This window comes from Strix uralensis, chromosome 4, assembly GCF_047716275.1.
Source record: "Strix uralensis isolate ZFMK-TIS-50842 chromosome 4, bStrUra1, whole genome shotgun sequence".
Taxonomy (NCBI): Eukaryota; Metazoa; Chordata; class Aves; order Strigiformes; family Strigidae; genus Strix; species Strix uralensis.
Genome location: NC_133975.1, coordinates 25,838,241 through 25,857,553, shown reverse-complemented (window position 1 = coordinate 25,857,553; position 19,313 = coordinate 25,838,241). Strand labels below are relative to the sequence as shown.

The 19,313-nt window shown below is 38.6% G+C and overlaps 1 protein-coding gene across 11 annotated transcripts in view; it reads right to left on the bottom strand.

The window, feature by feature from the left end:
• TBC1D1 (TBC1 domain family member 1) overlaps positions 1 to 19,313 on the bottom strand; it is a 114,186-nt gene that overhangs the window by 2,810 nt on the left and 92,063 nt on the right. For all 11 annotated transcript variants that reach the window (XM_074865972.1, XM_074865970.1, XM_074865966.1 and 8 more), the window contains 5 exons: positions 16,289 to 16,447; positions 9,433 to 9,677; positions 8,825 to 8,984; positions 4,429 to 4,598; positions 1,386 to 1,556 (listed from right to left, as the gene is read on the bottom strand). In XM_074865972.1, coding sequence (XP_074722073.1) covers positions 1,386 to 1,556; positions 4,429 to 4,598; positions 8,825 to 8,984; positions 9,433 to 9,677; positions 16,289 to 16,447 — 905 coding nt within the window. The remainder of the gene's footprint in view (positions 1 to 1,385; positions 1,557 to 4,428; positions 4,599 to 8,824; positions 8,985 to 9,432; positions 9,678 to 16,288; positions 16,448 to 19,313) is intronic.

Here is a 19,313-nt window from a genome sequence, read left to right as displayed (position 1 = left end):
CCAAGGAAAGTATCTGCCTTTCTGATGAGCTCACTGCCTTTCATGCAGTTATGGTAGGTTGAAAAGTTCAGCCTTTGGGGGCAAAATACTAATAAACTATGACCCACATTGTTTGGTGATGCATTTTCCTCTCATCAGCAATGGGTCACCTTTCACTATGGGAAATGAAGACTGATGAAGCCCACCTCCAAGACAAAGGGATAGCTCCAACACTACAGGCAGTTAAGTTCCCCACTATGATACTAGGTGCTGACTTGCCAGCACTCAGGTGGAGGTGATCTTCGTTAAATACCATTAAGGGCTGCAGAGACTTTAAGGGCAGGAGAGGGTGGAAGATCCCCTGATACAGGTATCTATAGGACATCACATCTTGAATCACATCCCAGAAATCCCTCTCCCCCATGCTATATTCAACAGTTTCCTTGCCCATGTGCCTGGAGCTTTATGAAAATATCTTGCAGAGGAGTATCTCTTCTTCTGACTTCTCTAAGACTCATCTTAGAACCTGAAACAGGTTCAGATCTCACAGGATCAGAATTTACAGCTTAAGCAAATTTCTGTTAGGAGAGGCAATCTAAGTGTGCACAGTTGGCTAGCTTTAGTCATGATACAGGACCAATGGCTAAGAAACCTGAACTCCTTCCCTCACCCATTATCTGACAAAGTCTATGTCTTTAACAGTAATCAAGAGGCTTGAAATGTCTGCTTCTTATCTTTGAAGTCCCTTTCTCCATCAAACTAAATGTATAGTCAAAAGTTTTATTATGAATGTCCTGTTATAAAGCAGCCAGAAAGCTGACTTCTTGAACAGTTAAGCAAAGAATAACACCTACAGAGACCAGGATTACTACCTCTGAAAAAGCTGCAGACTGAACAGGCACCAACCATATATTACAAGTTATTATTTCACATATTGTCTAAACAATCTGGATAACAGTTAAAAAAACCCCTTGTACTAAAGAGTATGTCTTTATAGACAATGTATCCCATATCTGATGTATCTCTCAATTGTGACACTGGTATTAGTTCTCCCATTCGTGGTAGGCTAGTATCCCTGCTGTAATAAAGCACTGTCTGAAAATGTAAAAATGAAGTTGAGAAAGCACTATGTGTAATTTTAGTCATTTTCTACAGCTATGATTTTAATTACAAGAGAAGAGACAGTGTGATGAATCAACTTTTCACTAATTGCAAGCATATGCTCTATCCACCCCCTCTCAGAATTTCTTCCGCATTTAAAGGCTAAACTAAATAAAATTGCAAGTGGCTACACTTTAAAGTCACTAGAGCAAACACCAGTTTCTCCTGTGCCTTGGTGTAGGACAGTCCCTTCTGAAAAGGTGGATAAATTAGAATGTTAATTCAATACAAAATAGAAATTGTACCTGCAGTTCTTCCAGGAGATCAAAGTTTTGTTTGCGCAAGCTGCTGTTTGCCTTTTCTAATTTATCCAGTCTCTGATTGTCATTTAAAGAGGAATCTATAAGCTCATCCTGAAGCACATGGTATTCAACTTCATAAGCTTGCAACTGCTTGGCAATATCCATTTCAAACACCTGTTGTATATAAAAATATTATTGAGTGCTGTGCAGATCAAAACCATAGCTCATTCAGTGCTTTAAAATCTATGGATCTAGACTTGGATATCAAATCACTGCATACAAAAAAAAGGACTTAATTTCCTTTCCTACTCTGGAAGTGGCAAGATTGAGGCAGTAGAGTGCAATACATTGGCACTGGATCTACTTAAAAACGTTGCTACTGATTTGCTACCTGATTTCAGCAAAATCACTTACACTAAAATTTTCAAGAAGTGTGGACTTTGTAGGCTATTCCCCGTTTTAGATTTCAAATTGAATGCATCTCAGTTTGGCATAAACCCTCCTAGACATACTCAGATTAGATGTGACTTTAGAAAACTGTGGTCCAAGCCCATGCGCCACATGTACAGGTGTAAGGCTAAGTAGAATGAAAGCTTTAAATGAAAACCAGTAAACATTGCTAAATTTATTTATGATTCTATGGTACTCCTAGAGCCTGAAAGAAAATTAAATAATCTATCCTTACACTAATACACTTAATGGAAACATTATGTAATGTCAAAGCAGATTTCTATTATTGTTAACTATTAATCACTGAAATCAGTGCTCAGTCTTATACATGAATATTAAGAAAACCTTTTATTTTAAAAGCAGATATATAAATTGAGGTGCAGAGTGACCCAAAGGAAAGAACTGCTATTGTATTTTCCTTTTTCTAGGTTTTTGTCAAATATCTGCCTTCAAATTATTCAGGAAATATGACTTGAATGTCCCTGAGCTAGTTATCTCCTCTGAAAGCAGTGAAGAAGGTGCTAAATTAAAAAGACAAGTGTGTCAATCACAGAACACAGTAGGAACAAAAGTTGATTTAAAAATGCATCTAGAAAATACCCCAAGAATAGAAGTTCAAGGATTATTTTTATTTTTAGATCTCCTGTACTTTATTCCTTTTGGAAACGAGTCAAGTATCAAAATCCTTTCTTAAATACCTGCTGAAACAACAAGAATTATTTCCTATTTTATCCACTTCATCTACAAAACTTTAACTGTTGGTTATAGATGAAGAAAACATCAGTTTACGAAATGTTTTCTACACCTGTTATATATGCTATTAAAAATTCTCTCATAGTTGTACAGCAGCAGAAATACACATACTGAGCATCTAAGTACAGACGGCTGAAATACAATTTTAAGTTGAGCTTGGTTACACATATGGAACTTTCATTTTCTGTAGATCTGAACATCTCTGGAGAACACACACTGTTGAATTTTCAGTAGAACAAACGGTGCAATTCAGCGGGGCAGAATGCTAGTTCCTCCCATAACCTCTGACACTTCTAGCCTCTATGCTCTTGAGAAGGGAGGGATACACCTGCTGTCATACCCAGAGTATCAAATCTGAAAGGGGGGAGACATGAGGCAAATCAAAAGCTTGACTTGAAAACTAGCTAACTGAAAGCACGTTGGGGCATGTAAACCAAAGGCCACGCTGCAGAAGGTGTGAGGAGGATGGGTATTAGGGTATTAGCCCTATTATCCTGGGTATTAGCCCAGGAGCTGTGTATGGACTGCAGGTCTGGTCAAACAGCTGCTCTCTTCAAACACAGCCCTGATCAAAGAGGGGTAACTGCTCTCCCTTCAACTCACCTTTACCTGCCCACTTAAAATTTAGAGCAATCAGAGCTACCTAAACAGAGTATCTCCTGCTCCTTCTGCTCAAAGCCAATAGTTTTCTGCAGGTCACCTAAGCACTGCAAGTCTCTGCAGAACTGCGCACTCCAGGCTTTCAGCCTGGCAGAGAACATACAATCCCCTTTGGCCCCTAGAAATCGCATGATTTCCTTCCCCTTGCACAGCCTTTCTAGTTTTCCCCTCCTTCCTCTAGTAGTAAGCACTAGAAGCAATTTTTATGATCCTAATTCAAGCATATGTCCCGTGGAAGCTTTGCTGCCAGGGATCAGGAGGGAGCCCCTCGGCAAGCACTCTGCAGTGTGCTGCACTGCTGCCTGCTTTCTTTACCAAGCCACAGGCTTTGCAGATCTCCTGCAGCTCTTGGTGAGTGGCAGGCTTTTGCAGTTCTGCACAGTACACCCCCATGTTTTGGACCACAAAAGGCCTTCGGAAAACAGGCTAAAACCTGTCTTCTATTTGCCAGCTGCAAATTAGATGACAAGTGTAACAGGGTTTCTAAACAGCAAGCCTTAACTGCAATAATCTGCAATTTTTTCAAATTCCATAGTTACTGTCTGGAGCCTTCTGCTAGCTTAGCAATATTGCATCATTTTCTTCTCTGTCATTTAAAAAAAGTGTATCAAGGATTCCCAGTTTTTGCTGTCTAGAGGCACTGCTCACTGCAAGAGACTGCACTGCCCATGTACTCCTAGCAGAAATACAAAGGCACTGTTGTAACACACTGAACCAGCACCATAAAAGCCAGTATAGACAAAGTCAGCATAAGCAGGCTTCTAATTTCATTAAGGTCAACACTTGCGAGGCTCTTGCAAGTCAATTTTTGCTTCTGAAATGAGACTTCAAGAGCAAGATTCCTTGGAGACAGAAAAACTCAGAAGGCTTTTTTTGTGGAATGCACTGCATTTGGTCTGTAATATTGCTGTCAGTAACAAAGTGTTGTACACTTCAAAAAAATCCCACGTAAACACATTTTCATTAAAGGCTTCATAAAATGACCATAACCAACATGTAGATGTATGAATAAAGAGGTACTATACAAGTCATATGCTTCCAAAAGTTTTCGACATCTTCAGAACTACAATAACAGAATTCTCAGCTTGAAGTAACACAATACACTGTTGTGGTTTTTCTGTCAGGAACTTGTTAAAAAGAGCATTCTTTTGCATACTACTCATATGCTCATATTATTTCATACCTGACTAATGGTCTTTTCCATCTGTACCAAACCCAAGTTGGGGAGAGTGCTTTTAATAAAATCAACAATAGTTTCTAGGTTCTCATGCTGCAGAATCAAGGGCTTGTGGCTTCCCAAAAGGCTTAAAGCCACTTTAAATATAGCCTCCGATCCTTGAAGAAAGAGCATATCTGTAAAAATAAAGGAAAAACAAAGTATATCAAGCAAGCACATCTTTTGACAAGAATATTAAAACAGTGAAATGTCCAAGGACAACTACTTCTCACAGGAGCAATCTGGAGGCTAGATATACTGTGCCAGACACGTGCTTTTGTTACTGTGACTATGGCTTTAGAAGTTTTGTAGGATCAAGATTATTACTGTGAAACAATCAATTATTAATTTTAGTGAGTTTTCATCCATAAAAATCCAATTCAAATTTAAGCTAAGTACACAATAAACCACATAGTCAAGTTTATCAATGTTGCCACTTTTTGTGCATGTAACAGTTTCTGGGCTTTTTTCTTTTGAGATGTTCATGGAAATCTGAATTTGAATAGAATTCTAATCCCATTTAAAATCCTAATCCAACAGACAAAAACTACTCCTGAAGACACAGACAAAGATGTGAAGTTGTTTTTCTCTCATTTAGTGGAGAAAGCTACAAAATCTCAGTTAATACAACTTTGAGTGCATGAGGCTAAACGTGCACTTTCCAGGAGCCTCAAGTTTCACGTGTATGTCCTTATTTTTAGTATGTCTCAACAACTTATTAATGTAGTTATTAGAATATTAACATAAGTATCTGAAATCTTAGTAATACAGCTTAAGTGTTAATATTGCAGGTGGCCCTGCAATGACAGCACCTGGCATACATTCAAGCACACTGAAACCACAGTATATAGTGACCGTTCAGTGCAACTTCCTTTCTTTTCTTTTCCTTTACAAATTGCCTATGTCTTTATAGAGGAAAGAAACAGAAGACTGCAATGAAAGCATCTGACAAGAAACGCATCTTCACAAACCCATCTGTCCACAGTATAAACAGCATTGCCCTGAATTTGACTTTCCTGCTACTGTAATTCGGAATCTGCCCCTGGTTTTATTGAGGAACTTACTACAGCCAAAAGCATCTAACACGTGAAACATTACTGATGGAGGTGGAAAGGGGAGAGAATATACTGTGTTTTTATTCCATACTTCCTAAATACATTTTTATTTGTAAAGGGCTTCTCTCTTGTTCCTTCCCTTCTTTGTAAGTGATTGTGAATTTATTCACAGCTTCAAATACAAAGAAGCACAATGACACCAAATAAATAGTATGTCTTAATGATCAAAAAAAAAAAAAAAAAAAGAAAGAAGAATAAAGAGAGAGGAAAAAACCCCCACACAGTAAGGGAAACAACTACTAACAAAACCACAGGTATCTCTGATGTAGTGGAGAAGAAAATATGAAAACACTGGCTAACTACCTTTCGTAGTTAAAGCAACCTCTCTTTCCAAATTTGTATCAGAATGAAATTCCCCCTTGTGCTCTTTTGCCTGTAATGTTGAAGCAATAGCTCATTTCACTTCTCTCTCTTTCTCTCTGAGAAAGAAAATACAAGTAATAACTAACCATAAATCTTACACTTTGCTGCCATTTGTCCTAAAAGCGGTATAAAGTTTTTCAACTCTGATTCAATGTGAAGTCCAAAGGCAGGAACGAAAGGTGGTGACAGAGCAGGTATCTGCCTCAATTCTCTATTGAAACTGAGAACTATGGGAAATTCTTTATAGGAGAAGCTCTATATTAGGACAGAGAATGCTGAAGAACAGCTAGGAGACACAAAGTGAAAAAACCGCTTATTTATGATTCAGCACCTGCCCCATAAAAACATGCAGATTAATTCAAGGTGACCTATAAGTTGTTAATGAATGTCTGTATGAGCTGAGCTGGTAATATATGGCTGAAATCCCTCTCTCATTTAAAACAGCAAGTACTTAACAAAGACCTGTTTGTTATCCACTCCCCACACTTCCCGTTAAGTGGGCTGCCAGCCAACGACAGTACAGTGAAGGTACCCAAATTAATGTCAGCATGACTGGCAGCCTAGAGTATTTAAAAAAAACAAGTTTTATCTACAATCTTGAAACAAACACTATTCTACCAAGTTTCCTCCATTAATAAATAAATAGGGGTATTAAAGAAGACATCTTTGTTAACACTGTACTTTCATTAGATCCTGCTCAGTAGAAGTGTTGAAAGTTTGGACAGATAATTAAAAAGTTAAAAGGAGTTTTGTTATTTGACTTATAAAACAGTCTTTGGGTTAATCTCATTCTAGCCCACTTTTTTTACATGCTGCTTGTAAGATGCTTGCAAAAAGTACACTCTATGGAAATCTAAAGGAAGTGGTCTGTAACAATTATATTATTAAATAGCAGTGGGGCTTCAGAAATGCCATGTTAGAAAACAGCAGTGCAATCTTACAGTCTTAGTAACCTATAGATCAGTTACTTCAACATTAAAAGGTAACATTCTTTCGTCCCAACAGTTCTAATAAGTGAGCAATGGAAATGTACGTATGTTCTGCAAAAGTGTGTGAACACAAAGATCAGAACTGATTGGATCATAACTTGCCACGCTGCTAATGACAGTCACTAGCAAAGTGACAGTTCTAGCCTTTTTTAGGCTTATAGTTGTGTTACTGAGTCTTTAGCATGGGTGAAGATGAGATTTTACTTTCTAATGTAAAAGAATGTCCACCGTTCGACTTACACAGTTCCAGTAAACACCATTTTAAGGAAATTACTAAAATACTTTGAAACATTAAAAACTGAAAGTGTTGGTCATGGTGGACTTTCTCTCTAAAAAACATCAGAGATTTTTAAGAGGTGACAGTTTCAGTCATGCATGCCTTCCTGTTCTTGACCTAAAAATCAGTCATGTGAAGATCATGTATCTATGCCTTCTATTCTAATGTAAAATCTTTGCTTTCTAAAACCCTACAATCCTCAAATGACAGATAAAATACTAATCTGTGTATTAAAGCAGAAATCCAAATACACTGGATACACAAGGCACTTTTATACCCTCACTGCAGTCAATTGCCCAATTCAAAGACTCTTCTTATCATGTACAATACTATGAATGATTAAGAATAATTGAAAGATGAACTGATTATAAACTCAGTATACAACACTCACATACAGCACTTAATTCCTACAGATTGTTACTGTCAGCTAGATACTTGTTGATGTACGTTAGTCTACTTTGAACTGTTCCAGGAAAAAAATATGCTGTTTTCCCTGGTGTTAAGATGCTAGTCTCAGGACATGTAGTTCTACTTAGCTGTACACCATCCTTTTCACTGTGATTTCTTCTAGTGCTACTTTTAGCGTGTCGTTAAACAGAAACAGGACAGGATTCTTCTTGGTTCTTTCTGGAATCTATATTCATTATTTGTTATTGTGGTAGATGAGACTATAATTTCTTAAGTCAGGAAAGCATCAATATTAATACCCTAATAAATAATTGCTTCATTATATCTCTTAAATGAGACTGAGTAAGGAAAGTGAAAATAGTTTCTCATTAGATGAGAGGAATCGGTGGGAAAGCTCCAATCCACCCTGTTCATTGTGGATGATCCAGTACCACATAAAGAAATTGAAAAACAAATAACTCAAAAGGAAATAAAGCATATTCTCAACTACCAAATAATTAATCTATGAAATATACATCCATAAGACAGCATCAAGGTAAATTCTTAATTGGAATTTAATTAAAAAAAGAGAACTTTACTTCTGTAGATTCTAAAAATAGGTAACAGGTGTGACTTTAGAGCCTAAACCCCATATGGTTCCAAACATTTTTGGAAAGTGAGATTATCAGTTAGGCTAAAATTGTAAGAATAAGAAACACTAGTTTAAAAGCCCTGTGTTTCTGTAAATCCATGATTAAACTGCAAGGGCCATCTATGTGTATGTTTTAAAAACATAACCCTCAACATAATTTTTCATTGACACTGTTGGAGACAATGACAATGGAATAAATGATATATTTCTCATATGATGCTTTTGTTACATTTCTTTTCAGCTTGAAACTAATTGTCGGTGTTTAAGTGCCATTGTCATAACACCATGCCTTCATGGCATCAAATTTTACATCTTAGTGGTTATAGGGTGGGAGAAGGCAACAATGAGGATGAAAAGACAGGACAGTTTGGGACTGTCACATGCTTTCCTCCTCTCTCTTTCCATTTTACTGTAAATACTACATGCTCCATAAGATGATCTCTGTTGTTCTTCTGTTCATCAGTAGTAAAATATTTCTCCTGGGTGTCTGAAACAGGCTGGATAATAATGTTGTTCCTAATAACAGCATTCCAAATATAAGACTTCAGAAAGAACAGATAGAAGTTTTATGAAGAATTACCAAACACTCTAGCTACAAATCCGAGAGGAAACTGAGAGGCAAACATGGTGAGAAACCAGGGAGCAGCATAGAGGCTGGGGCCGATCTCATGTTCCTCTAAGTGGTTATAGAGATCTCGATGGTAGTCATGAAGAAGTCGAGACAGTTGATACATCTGGATCTGCACGGAATAAGAACAAAGAGACTAGAGGTAAACATGTTTTAACACTCACAGTAGCAAAGTTGATTCTTCACACTCTTATTAGAAACAGTGAGAGATATTTGTCAGTTGATGTTTGGACAGAATGGTGTGAAGAAAAGAACTACTCAGAAGCCACCTAAAAGACCCAGGATGGGTCACCTGTGAGCCTAGGACAGGCTCATGTGCAGGGTCATTTGAACCTCATTCAACACAAATAGAATTCTTCCTATATACAGTTTTCATGATTTCCCCAGTAGTCTTTTTATTTGAAACTAGTGCATTTAAGATGATGTATTCGTTTCCCAGATTATCCTACTCCATTTCGGAGAACGGAATTTAAGTTCAAGTCCAGATTTTGATAGTTATCTATATTGCATTCTTATGATTTAACATTATCATTCTTTCATTAGAAAAATTGAAACCATACCTGTAAAATTGTCATGTCAGGACGATATTGTTTTCTCAGGCCCATGTCAAACATGAGAAACTTTAGCATTTTAAAAGCATCTTCTTCACTCATATGAAGTAGTAAAACTCCCGCTACAAAACTAAGGCCCTGGCAATATCCTACTTCCTGGTCCAGAAGTGAATAGGCCTTCAAAATATTGTAGAGTGACAGCTGCCCAGCTCCCAGCTGTGCTGAGAAGTACGGATGTGTTGGAAATGTGCGCCCTGTCAAAATAGTTGAAGTTAGCAACTTAAACTAAAAAAATAAACAAAACACCCCAAAACTTGCCATGTAATCAAATTAAACAGTCTTCCAAAAAGGCAGATTCTTTTGAAAAATAGATTCCAAGTCAACCCACAGAAAGATCGTAAGAAAGTTAATACAAAACAATTGACTCTTACACTCTACTACTGTTTTGTTACAGTAGTTGCAAAATTAATTTAGAAATTGTCAGGGGGATGGGGACAGGCTGTTGTTTGTAACAGGTGAGTAACTGGTTCTTAACACTGGCCCTTGATCAGTTTGTTAAAAGGCTTATAAGGGCTGGTTGCCTGTAATAGTGGGAGACTTGATTCAGTGGCTCAACAAGTCACCCAGTCCTCTTGTCTTGATTAAAAAGTGTTAGCTTTTAGACAGCCATTAGGATCCAGGCACAGACTTAGAAATCTGAGCTCTCTGGACTGGGGCCCCTTCCCTTTCTCTTGTCTTTTTTCCCAGTAAATGTATCTTTTGTCACCTCCCTCCTTTCCTTGGTCCCTCACGGTCTTATGGCTCCTTCCTCCTTTCCTGCAGCATAAAGCTCAGGCTCTTCCATGAGCTAATCCAGTTCATTAACCTGGCAGAAAAATCCCCCTTTACATGGGGTTAGTTGTTCTGCCCTGTCGCTCAGCTGTGTAGCTCCAGGAGGCACCCCATGAGCACCTGCACAAGTGACAAGTGCTTGGAGAGTGGGAGTCAGTTGTCAGAACAAAACTTTCTCTTCATAGCAATGGGCTTTGGATCTATTCCCCACATCTCTTTAAATCCCAGCCTAAGGTAAATTGTACTAATTGTAGAGCTATAGAAGCACAGCTGAGCCATTTGCAGTCTTTCAGTTCTAGAACAAGATGATGACTTCCACCCCAGACCGGCTTATCTGTAAACTTTCATACAGAGCTGGGACCCACGTGTCCTTAAACCAAACCAATCCAACTAGGTAACTTACACAATCAGTTTGACCCACAATATTTATGCATTGAGAAAAACTCAATTTGTCTTTTTTTCTGCAGCCCTTACAATATCAAGAATTGTGTAGATGTTTATGTGCTATGATATATGCTATATACATATTATATGAGAGTGCATCTAACAGAGGCAACCAACAGACACAGCCCTTTGTGCAGCAGTTTCTGGGCTTTGCTTCTTTGAGCTCTTGCGCATCTGGATACTTTGTCTGGGATCGCCAGGGGACTCTTGGGAACCTGAGGGTACTTGCTGCTGGCAGGTAAGGCTGAGGTTGTAGTAGGGGTAGCTCAGGCAGCTTCTAACCAACCCTTGTCTGCTGCCCTTAATGACAGGGTGCTGTAGCCTTTGTTCTAGGCTATCTCCGATTAGGAAGGGTCATTAACAACCTGAATGATGGGGCAGAGCACACCCTTAGCAAGTTTGCAGATGATACAAAACTCGGAGGAGTGGCAGATACACCAGAGGGTTACATTCAGAGGGACCTCGACAGGTTAGAGAAATGGGCCGACAGGACTTCATGAAGTTCAACAAAGGGAAGGGCAAAAATCCTGCACCTGGGGAGGAACAACCCCAGGCACCAGTATATGCTGGGAGCCACTGAGTTGGAAAGCAGCTTTGCAGAAAAGGACCTCAGGGTCCTGCTGGTCACCAAGTTGAACATGAGCCAGCAACGTGCCCTTGTGGCAAAGAAGGCTAATGGTATCCTGGGCTGCATTAGATAAAGTGTTGCAGCAGGTCAAGAGTGCTGATCCTTCCCCTCTACTCAGCATTGGTGAGGTCACACATGGAGTGCTGTGTCCAGTTCTGGGCTCCCCAGTACAAGCGAGATATGGACATACTGAAGAGAGTCTAGCAAAAGACCACTAAGATGGGTGAAGTGACTGGAGCATCTCTCCTGTGAAGAAAGGCTCAGAGACCTGGGAGTGTTCAGCCTGGAGAAGAAAAGGCTCAGGGGGATCTTATCAATACGCACAAATACCCAGTGGGAGGGAATGAAGAAGAGGGAGACAGGCTCTTCTCAGTAGTGCTCACTGACAGGATAAGAGGCAATGGGCACAAATTGAAATACAGAAAATTTCACCTAACATAAGAAAAACAAAATCCTTTTTTATTGTAAGGGTGGCCAGACACTGGCACAGGCTGCCCAGAGAGGTTGTGGAGTCTCTATCTATGGATATTCAAAACCTGAGCGAACATGTTTCTGGGCAACCTGCTTAGATGACTCTGCTTTGAGAAGGGGGGTCAGACCAGATGGTCTCAAGAGCTCCCTTCCAACTTCAACCACCCTGTGATTCTGTGAACACAGACATTAAAGGCTTCACCTTTACAGATCTTTCTCAAAAACTTTTCCAAAAGGAAATATTTCGATTTCTAGGAAAAAAACCCTCCCCCTATCAGATCTCCCCTGTGAAATACCTCAACAGAAAAGAAATTTGAATACTTCTTTTGTTCTAGTATTAAGTGGATCTTGTTTTTCAGTTGCCCACTGCATTCAGTTGCCAACTGATTATCTGCTGTGCTGCCAGATAATCAAAAAGACAAAACCTGGGGCAGAGCCCTTCTGCCATATGGTAGTTGCTCTAGCCTGTCACATGGGACACTGGCATTCAGTTCCTGAGCAGGTCTCCCCTGGTCAGGCTGCCACAGTTACAGAAGAAGTATTTCTAGCTTGCAAATGAGAAGGAGCTTGTGTTCCTTTGCAAAGAAATCCTCTGCCTGAATGACATATTATTCCAAATAACAAATTACAGGTCTAAAGGCAGACCTGTACTGCCTCACTCATGCAGTAAGGCTCCTCTCATGTAAGTCATGAAGAAAAGTTACAAGCTAAGCAAGAAGAAAAATGCAAACAAGTTCTAAAAAACAGTAAATGGAGGAGAAATAGAACTGTTAAACTCACAAGCTGACTTATTTCTGAGTGGCCTGGTGATGATTTCACTAAGAACTTTAACTTTTACTCAGTAAGTACCTACTACTTTATTTTTGAAATGTAACAAATCAAAACATAATTTTCTACTGTGTCCAGCAAACACTCAGTGATGAGTACAGTGGTTTTCTACACTGATAGCATCTGGAAGTCAGTTTACCCTACCTTACTGAGAGAAGAAATCATTTACTGAACATGACTTTGGTGTTTAGGTCCTGAAATCCCCAGTGACAGATGCACACTACTGTCCTTATTCTCAGGAAGCACTATTTAACAGCTGAAGATCCATTGATTCAATCAAGTGTGAACAATACTGTTACAGCTTTGGTTCACGTTGTGTTAGCAAGATCTCTTTAGCTTAACTTGGGAATGCTTTTTAAAATGTTATAACTACATGTTTCAAGAACATAGGTTTTTCTCTCAAGGGAGATGCATGCTTTCAGAAGGATTCTTAAAGATTTAAGAGAAAACAGTTCTGATAGCCTGAAGCAACACAAGTCAGAACACGCAAATTCTTTCTAGTTGTCTATCCAGTTACACTGTTTGTTACCGTGCAGCACTGCTCTATTTCAGTGTGAAACACTAGGAAACTAGGAAGCCTTCAGCTTCATAGTTTCATCTTACTGAAATAATAGGGCCCAATCCTTCCCTCAGCTATTGGGCTAGCTAATAGCTCCCTGACAAAAACAACACTTTGCATGAAAACCACCATGAAGTTATCCATTTGCCAACACATGCAGTCATTTGTTTCTACAAGCAAAGCGCATGGCTAAAATGAGAAATTACTCATGTGCAGAGCCAGGCAGAAACTATGAACAGCTTGCTGAGCCAGCAAGCCCCAGTCTGTTGTGTGAGGCAACCCAACTCAGACTGACTGTGCTCCCTACTGCCCAGGAGTCATCCCACCCCTCTTCCCTCTGCTGAAGGTGTTGAATTCACTAACACAGCACAAAACTATTCACCCGTTACTGAGGCACTTCTGTGTGACAGAATCCCAACATTCATTGCCAGGGGCAACACCAGGTATGCCAATAGGTACTTGCTAGCGAATCATCACTGGATGGCTGTAAATGTCCCTCTCAAAAACAAGACTGCTTCTGGTGCTGTGAGATCCAGGGGAATTCCTAGAACTGGTGTGACAAAATCTGGAGGAAAACAGTTTACCTACATTGCAACTGCCTACTCCCAGCTGGCATCAAGTCTCCTTGGAGTGTTACTTTAGTTCTAGTGTCAAGTCAAAACCTGGCAAGCCTGTCAAGTAGGGGAAAGTGAAGGTGACATTGACCATCACCCTCCCTATCTCAGCTTATGCCAGTTAATGCAGAACCATGCCTGTTCCACCAGATTCTTGTTTTCTATGCACTGCCTTGATACTTTGACTCACTTTACCAAGTGTTGCAAAAAAGGAGAAAATATTCTCATTGACCATGTAAAGCCTTAGGTCACCACCTAAACTTGACAAATCTGACAGTTCAGTATCCGCTGAAGATAGTCTGCACATTGAGTTATTAAGAAATAGGTGCCCCTGCACAGCTTTGGGTATAGGTGATCACTCATCAGGCAATTGTTCCATGTGGACGAAATGGGGTATAGCCTTTCATTTGCAATGAAAAATACTCAGATACTGTCTGAGTTGTTATAAAGAGCAGAAGTATGATGGGACAACTCTGTACAGAAAAGATGTAAGTGAAAATAATACAAGAGGTATCAATAATTCAGATCAAACCAAGTACAGATTTTCACATTAATCTTTATCATTCTATCACATGACATTTGGTTACTTGCAGTGTGCGTAACTTCCCCAATGGAGTTTTTCATAGCAAATCCATTTAATCAAACTTCGTGATTATGGACTTCTTAAATTGCCCCACAAAACTCCTCAGACCAAAACCACAAACCCCACAACACAAGCCTGTTGTAAGTTCTGTCATGCTCTGGAAGACATTATTAAAAGTTTTTCCTCTATTAGGAAAGAGCATAATGAACACTGAGTTTGTAAAGCCAAAACGGCTTTTTCGGTAACAAGTTCAGTGTGGGATTATCCCACACACAAGAGCTGTGATCCTCTTGGAAAAACATCAGCTTCTGGTGTCTCAGACAATAAACTGAAGTAAAATATCCAAGGGAGGGGAAAAAAAATATCTTAAAAAATATCCACAACTGCATATTCATGAAGATAATCTGTAGATTATCTGTAAAAACTTCCAATTCAGCCATATACCAGTGAGGTGTTATTAACCTGCATCAGATGGCTCACATTCAAACACAAATACTTTTGCAAGGGTAAAGGTTAGACATGTGAACATCTGACTCAACAATCACATATATTTGAATAATTACTGTCATGTTAGAAATGTTTTAATGACCACAACAGACTCCACAGAATACTTAACCCATCTGAGGAGCAGACATGTGCTGCTTGAGGGCAGGACTGGTGAGAAAAGGGAACAGCCTTCATGAGGCAAGATGGAGATGGAGAGGATGCCAGAAAGTACCTCTGTGAGGTCTACAAAACAAATGGCTGACTTGGGGGAGCTTCTGAGATGGAAAAGCCACTGGTACTGATACAGACCTTAACAAAACCATCTGGGAGCAGCAGCAACCACAGAAAATAACAATGTTATTGTTGTAACTGATACACATCTTACAGAGCATACTGACTTCTGGTGTTATTAAATGTTCCTGTATTTCATTATTGTCTAGTGGCAAGAGTCAATCAGTGAAAGACAAATCTCTTTCTGAGAGATCAAATCTCTGAAAGACAAGGGAAATAAAAGTGATAAAGGAAGAGAACCAGGAAAAGTAAAAGGGTTAAGAATGGCATAATTTTTTTGAGGTATATGAAGACTGCTCTTTTACAATTACCTAAAGCTATCTTTTCTGCTCCTGCCCTAAAACAATAATTTCATTCCGTTTAGATTTCCTTTCTCATGTTTCCTTCTAATACTAGAAAATACTTTTTGAGCTCTGAACAATAAATGTGAGGGAAAATGGAAAGCTCTGCTCAAGAAGACCAAAAGCCTGCCTGAAGCCCACCTACCAGTCACTTCAAATTCAAAAGCCTTGGTTCCTAACCTCATGTGCCTCCACAAACCAATTCACTGTCCCTAAATCAGGAACCAGCTACTGCTTAAAATTAGGCAGTCTGAATAACCTGCCATAAAGAGTCTTTTCTTCAATTATTAAAAAGACCTTATTTCATAATTGTTTTAATAGAAGTAAAAATACCAACTGCTAGCAACTACCCATTAAAAAAAGAAAAAAGCAAAACTGCATTATTTCAAGTGAAAGTGTTTAACAGAGACAGCAAACACTGGACATCAGGAATGAACAGCACATGATTCAATAGCCTGAATTTAAATATTGACTTCCTTTCTTGACAATTTCTATTTCACAGGCCTGTGGAGTTCACTGTCAATATCTGAAATACAGATGTATTACAGGTACTTCTAGCAACCTCTTGTTACCACATGTTGCAAAGGATCTCTGTGCTTGAAATGCAGATTTTGCATTTTCCTAATGATGTCAAGTAATAGTTATCACTTATAACAGATTAAAAGCAGTTTTTACCAACAACCTATTATTAAATGGTGAGGGGTTTTCTCTGTGTTACCTTCTTTTATTTAATTCTCTTCCAGAGATGATAAACCCCTTATTTTCATTTCAGACCACTACTGTACTTACCTAGGTCAATAAGTATTGCATGTTGCTGGGAAGTTAATTGTTTTAGGAGTTCTTTATAAGGTGTGTCCTTTGGTGGTTGTTTACTCGGAAACTGATGTTTAAGATGGTATTGTTCTGCTAGAAACTTCCAGATCTCCCCACGGTGGTGACGTGGTACTCCTGAGAGAAGAAAGTCATTAAAACAGTAATTTGTACTCATACTGAGGGTTCAACTACAGTTGAGTGAACAGGATTGAGGAACTGAAGGTCCATATCTGCTAGACATGCAAACAGATCCCCATCTGCTAGATCCATATCTGCTGTATTCAGCAGATCACGGAAGCAGATCAAACTACAGTACTTATATTACCTCAACCAAGAAAAGACATCGGCATCTTAAAAGGAGATATTTAAGGTACAGAGTGAGCTGCCTAAGTCTAAGGTTACTGCTTACATCCAGCCCAAGAAGTACTAGAAGAGGCAGCAAAAATTGCAGTACTTGTCTCTGAAAAGTTATCTGCTTATCTCCCACTTTTCCATGTAAAGTAGACAATAAAGCACTGCAATAGCGCTAATTAACATTTTTCACTAATACAACACTGACGCTGTTGTCAGGAGTAAGTTCTAGGAAGGTAGGATGCACACATACCGAAAGTATAAACACATGCAAATGAGATGTGATCTACAGACGGCAGATAATCAGAAAGCAAGCGTTGTATTTCTAGTTTTGCTATTGGTTTGCTGAATGACTGGTACATATAAAAATGTTTTAAAGCTTGAATTTCTTTCTCCATAAAAACGGATGACACTACTTAACTATTTAACATAGGTAATGGTAGCCTTCATTTGTATCTATACGCAAAGCTCTGAAAGTAACAGAAAGGTTATTGTTACTCACATACTTTATTTTAGCACAAGACTGGCACTATTAAATCATCTACAGAAGAACTCAATACACTATTCTTTGGGAAAGTATTCTGTCTAATCCATGATGAACCGGAATCAGGTATTAGAGTCTGAAGTAAATTATGGCTTAAAGTTTTTTGGACCGCTTTTTTCTTTTGGTATGTATGTAACATATGGATGGCAACCACAACAGGAGAAATCAAAATTGACTCAAGCATACAACTTTTATGGAAAGATAACAAAGCATATTAGAGCAATTTCACTGCCTTCTCTCATATAAGCACAAAAGAATGTCAGTTTATCTCTGCAATACTTATTTTTACTACACTGTCATAATCCAGATTCAATTGCTTGAAAATGAAATGCTAGTAGAAATTTATAATATTTGAATCTGCATCACAAGTGTATTTAGTGAATGTTTCTGCAAATTAATTTAGGGAACTTAAACCCAATTATCAAAAAGTCTCCAACATGAAACAGAGAGAGAACGTGCTGTTTCAGACACAGAAGGAGCCAGGTTCTCCTCTTCAGATACACATCTGAAATTCCATTAGCTTCACTGAGGTTGAATGTGTCACAAAGGGTAGAACTGGCTTAACAGTGCACATTTACAGCTGCAAAATCACAAATTAATTAAAATTCCCTTTATGGAAGCAGTCTGATATTAAGTTTATCTCTGTATGCTGCATCATATGTGTAAAATAAAGTGTTTAGTTTACCACTTCCTAAATGAAAGATGCACCATATTTAAACATCTACTACAGTGTACTTTATAGGTCAACACTATACATTTGTTATTCTAATTTAAGCCCCGTGCTTATTGAAACCTGCATTTCTTACCTCTTTGCCTTGATTACTCAAGTTATTTTTAATGGTTTTGGTCTAAACTAGAACTTGCTGAACTCAATTTAAATTCATTTTTCGTTTCTGTGTATGTATGAAACTTGACATCACTTCACTCTAGGAAGTCTGACACAACTGAGCTCTAGAGAGCGGAGCATAGCAGCATCAAGAGCTAGGGATAATTTCCCCATGTACTGGCTATTTGCATGTGCTTCTTATTAGCAATCCACTAAGCAAAGGTTTATTTATTTATTTGTTTATTTACTTAGGTTGCATCACTCCAAGTTTTTTAAGTTTTATTTTGAACTTTAACACAGGCCAGCATCAGTGGACTATCAACAGAAACCAAGTTTTTGTCATGCTCAGATACTGACTGGACAGAGCCCTTTACCTACAGGGATGGAAGGAAACCTGTGACAGTGAGCTTTTCTTACTCTGCAGAGATTTGTGCTTGGGGCATTTGATACTGTTAGAAATCTAGACTTACCTAGTCATCTTAAATGGATAGCTTGGTTTAACTTGCTTGGGTAACTGCATACAGGCAGGTGCAATATTTGAAATACTAAACTTCTGCTCATGGTGAATTCTTGACACTTCCTTTACATGTTGGAGAGCTTTGTATAGAACTATAAAAAGCTCCTTGGAGTAGCTATCTTCACCATTGGCTATATATAGCACTTGGCATAAGGCCTTTGGGTCTGACCACAGCACAGATAACATTGAGTAACAACCCAATTTCTTAGAACATTTAAAAAACATCCTTAGGTTATATTACTTTTAATGCAGTGGAGAGAGGGGCTGATTGCTCAGCCTTGCAGTGAGGAAGACTGGTGTTTGCAGGTACAATGCATTGTTGAACTCAGAAAAAAAGGCAGTTCTACAGAGAATGTATACTGTTTGTATATACAAATGCTACCCAGGTTAGAACAAAGAATTTCCAGATAATAGTGCAGACAGTTTTTTCAGTTATTTACACAGTAATTTATTGGGCATTGTCCAGGCTTTTCTTCTTTAATTATAACTTTAAATTTATAAAATCAGATTGCAATAATTGTAATACATTGAGGTACTGTACAACTCTCCTATAAGGACAAATGTTATTCAAAAATTAATACCAGGTACTGTAACTCCAGTAATACAATTGCAGCTGCTGTTGAAAGGGACTGTTAGTTACATACGCATAACCATGAAGATAACAAACATTGTTACTTGTTTAGCCAGCAACCTGAGGAACAGCTCTAGGGAGAATGTGGTTATAAGAAGTGGTTAAGAGGTCACCCTATTCCTTTTCTAATAC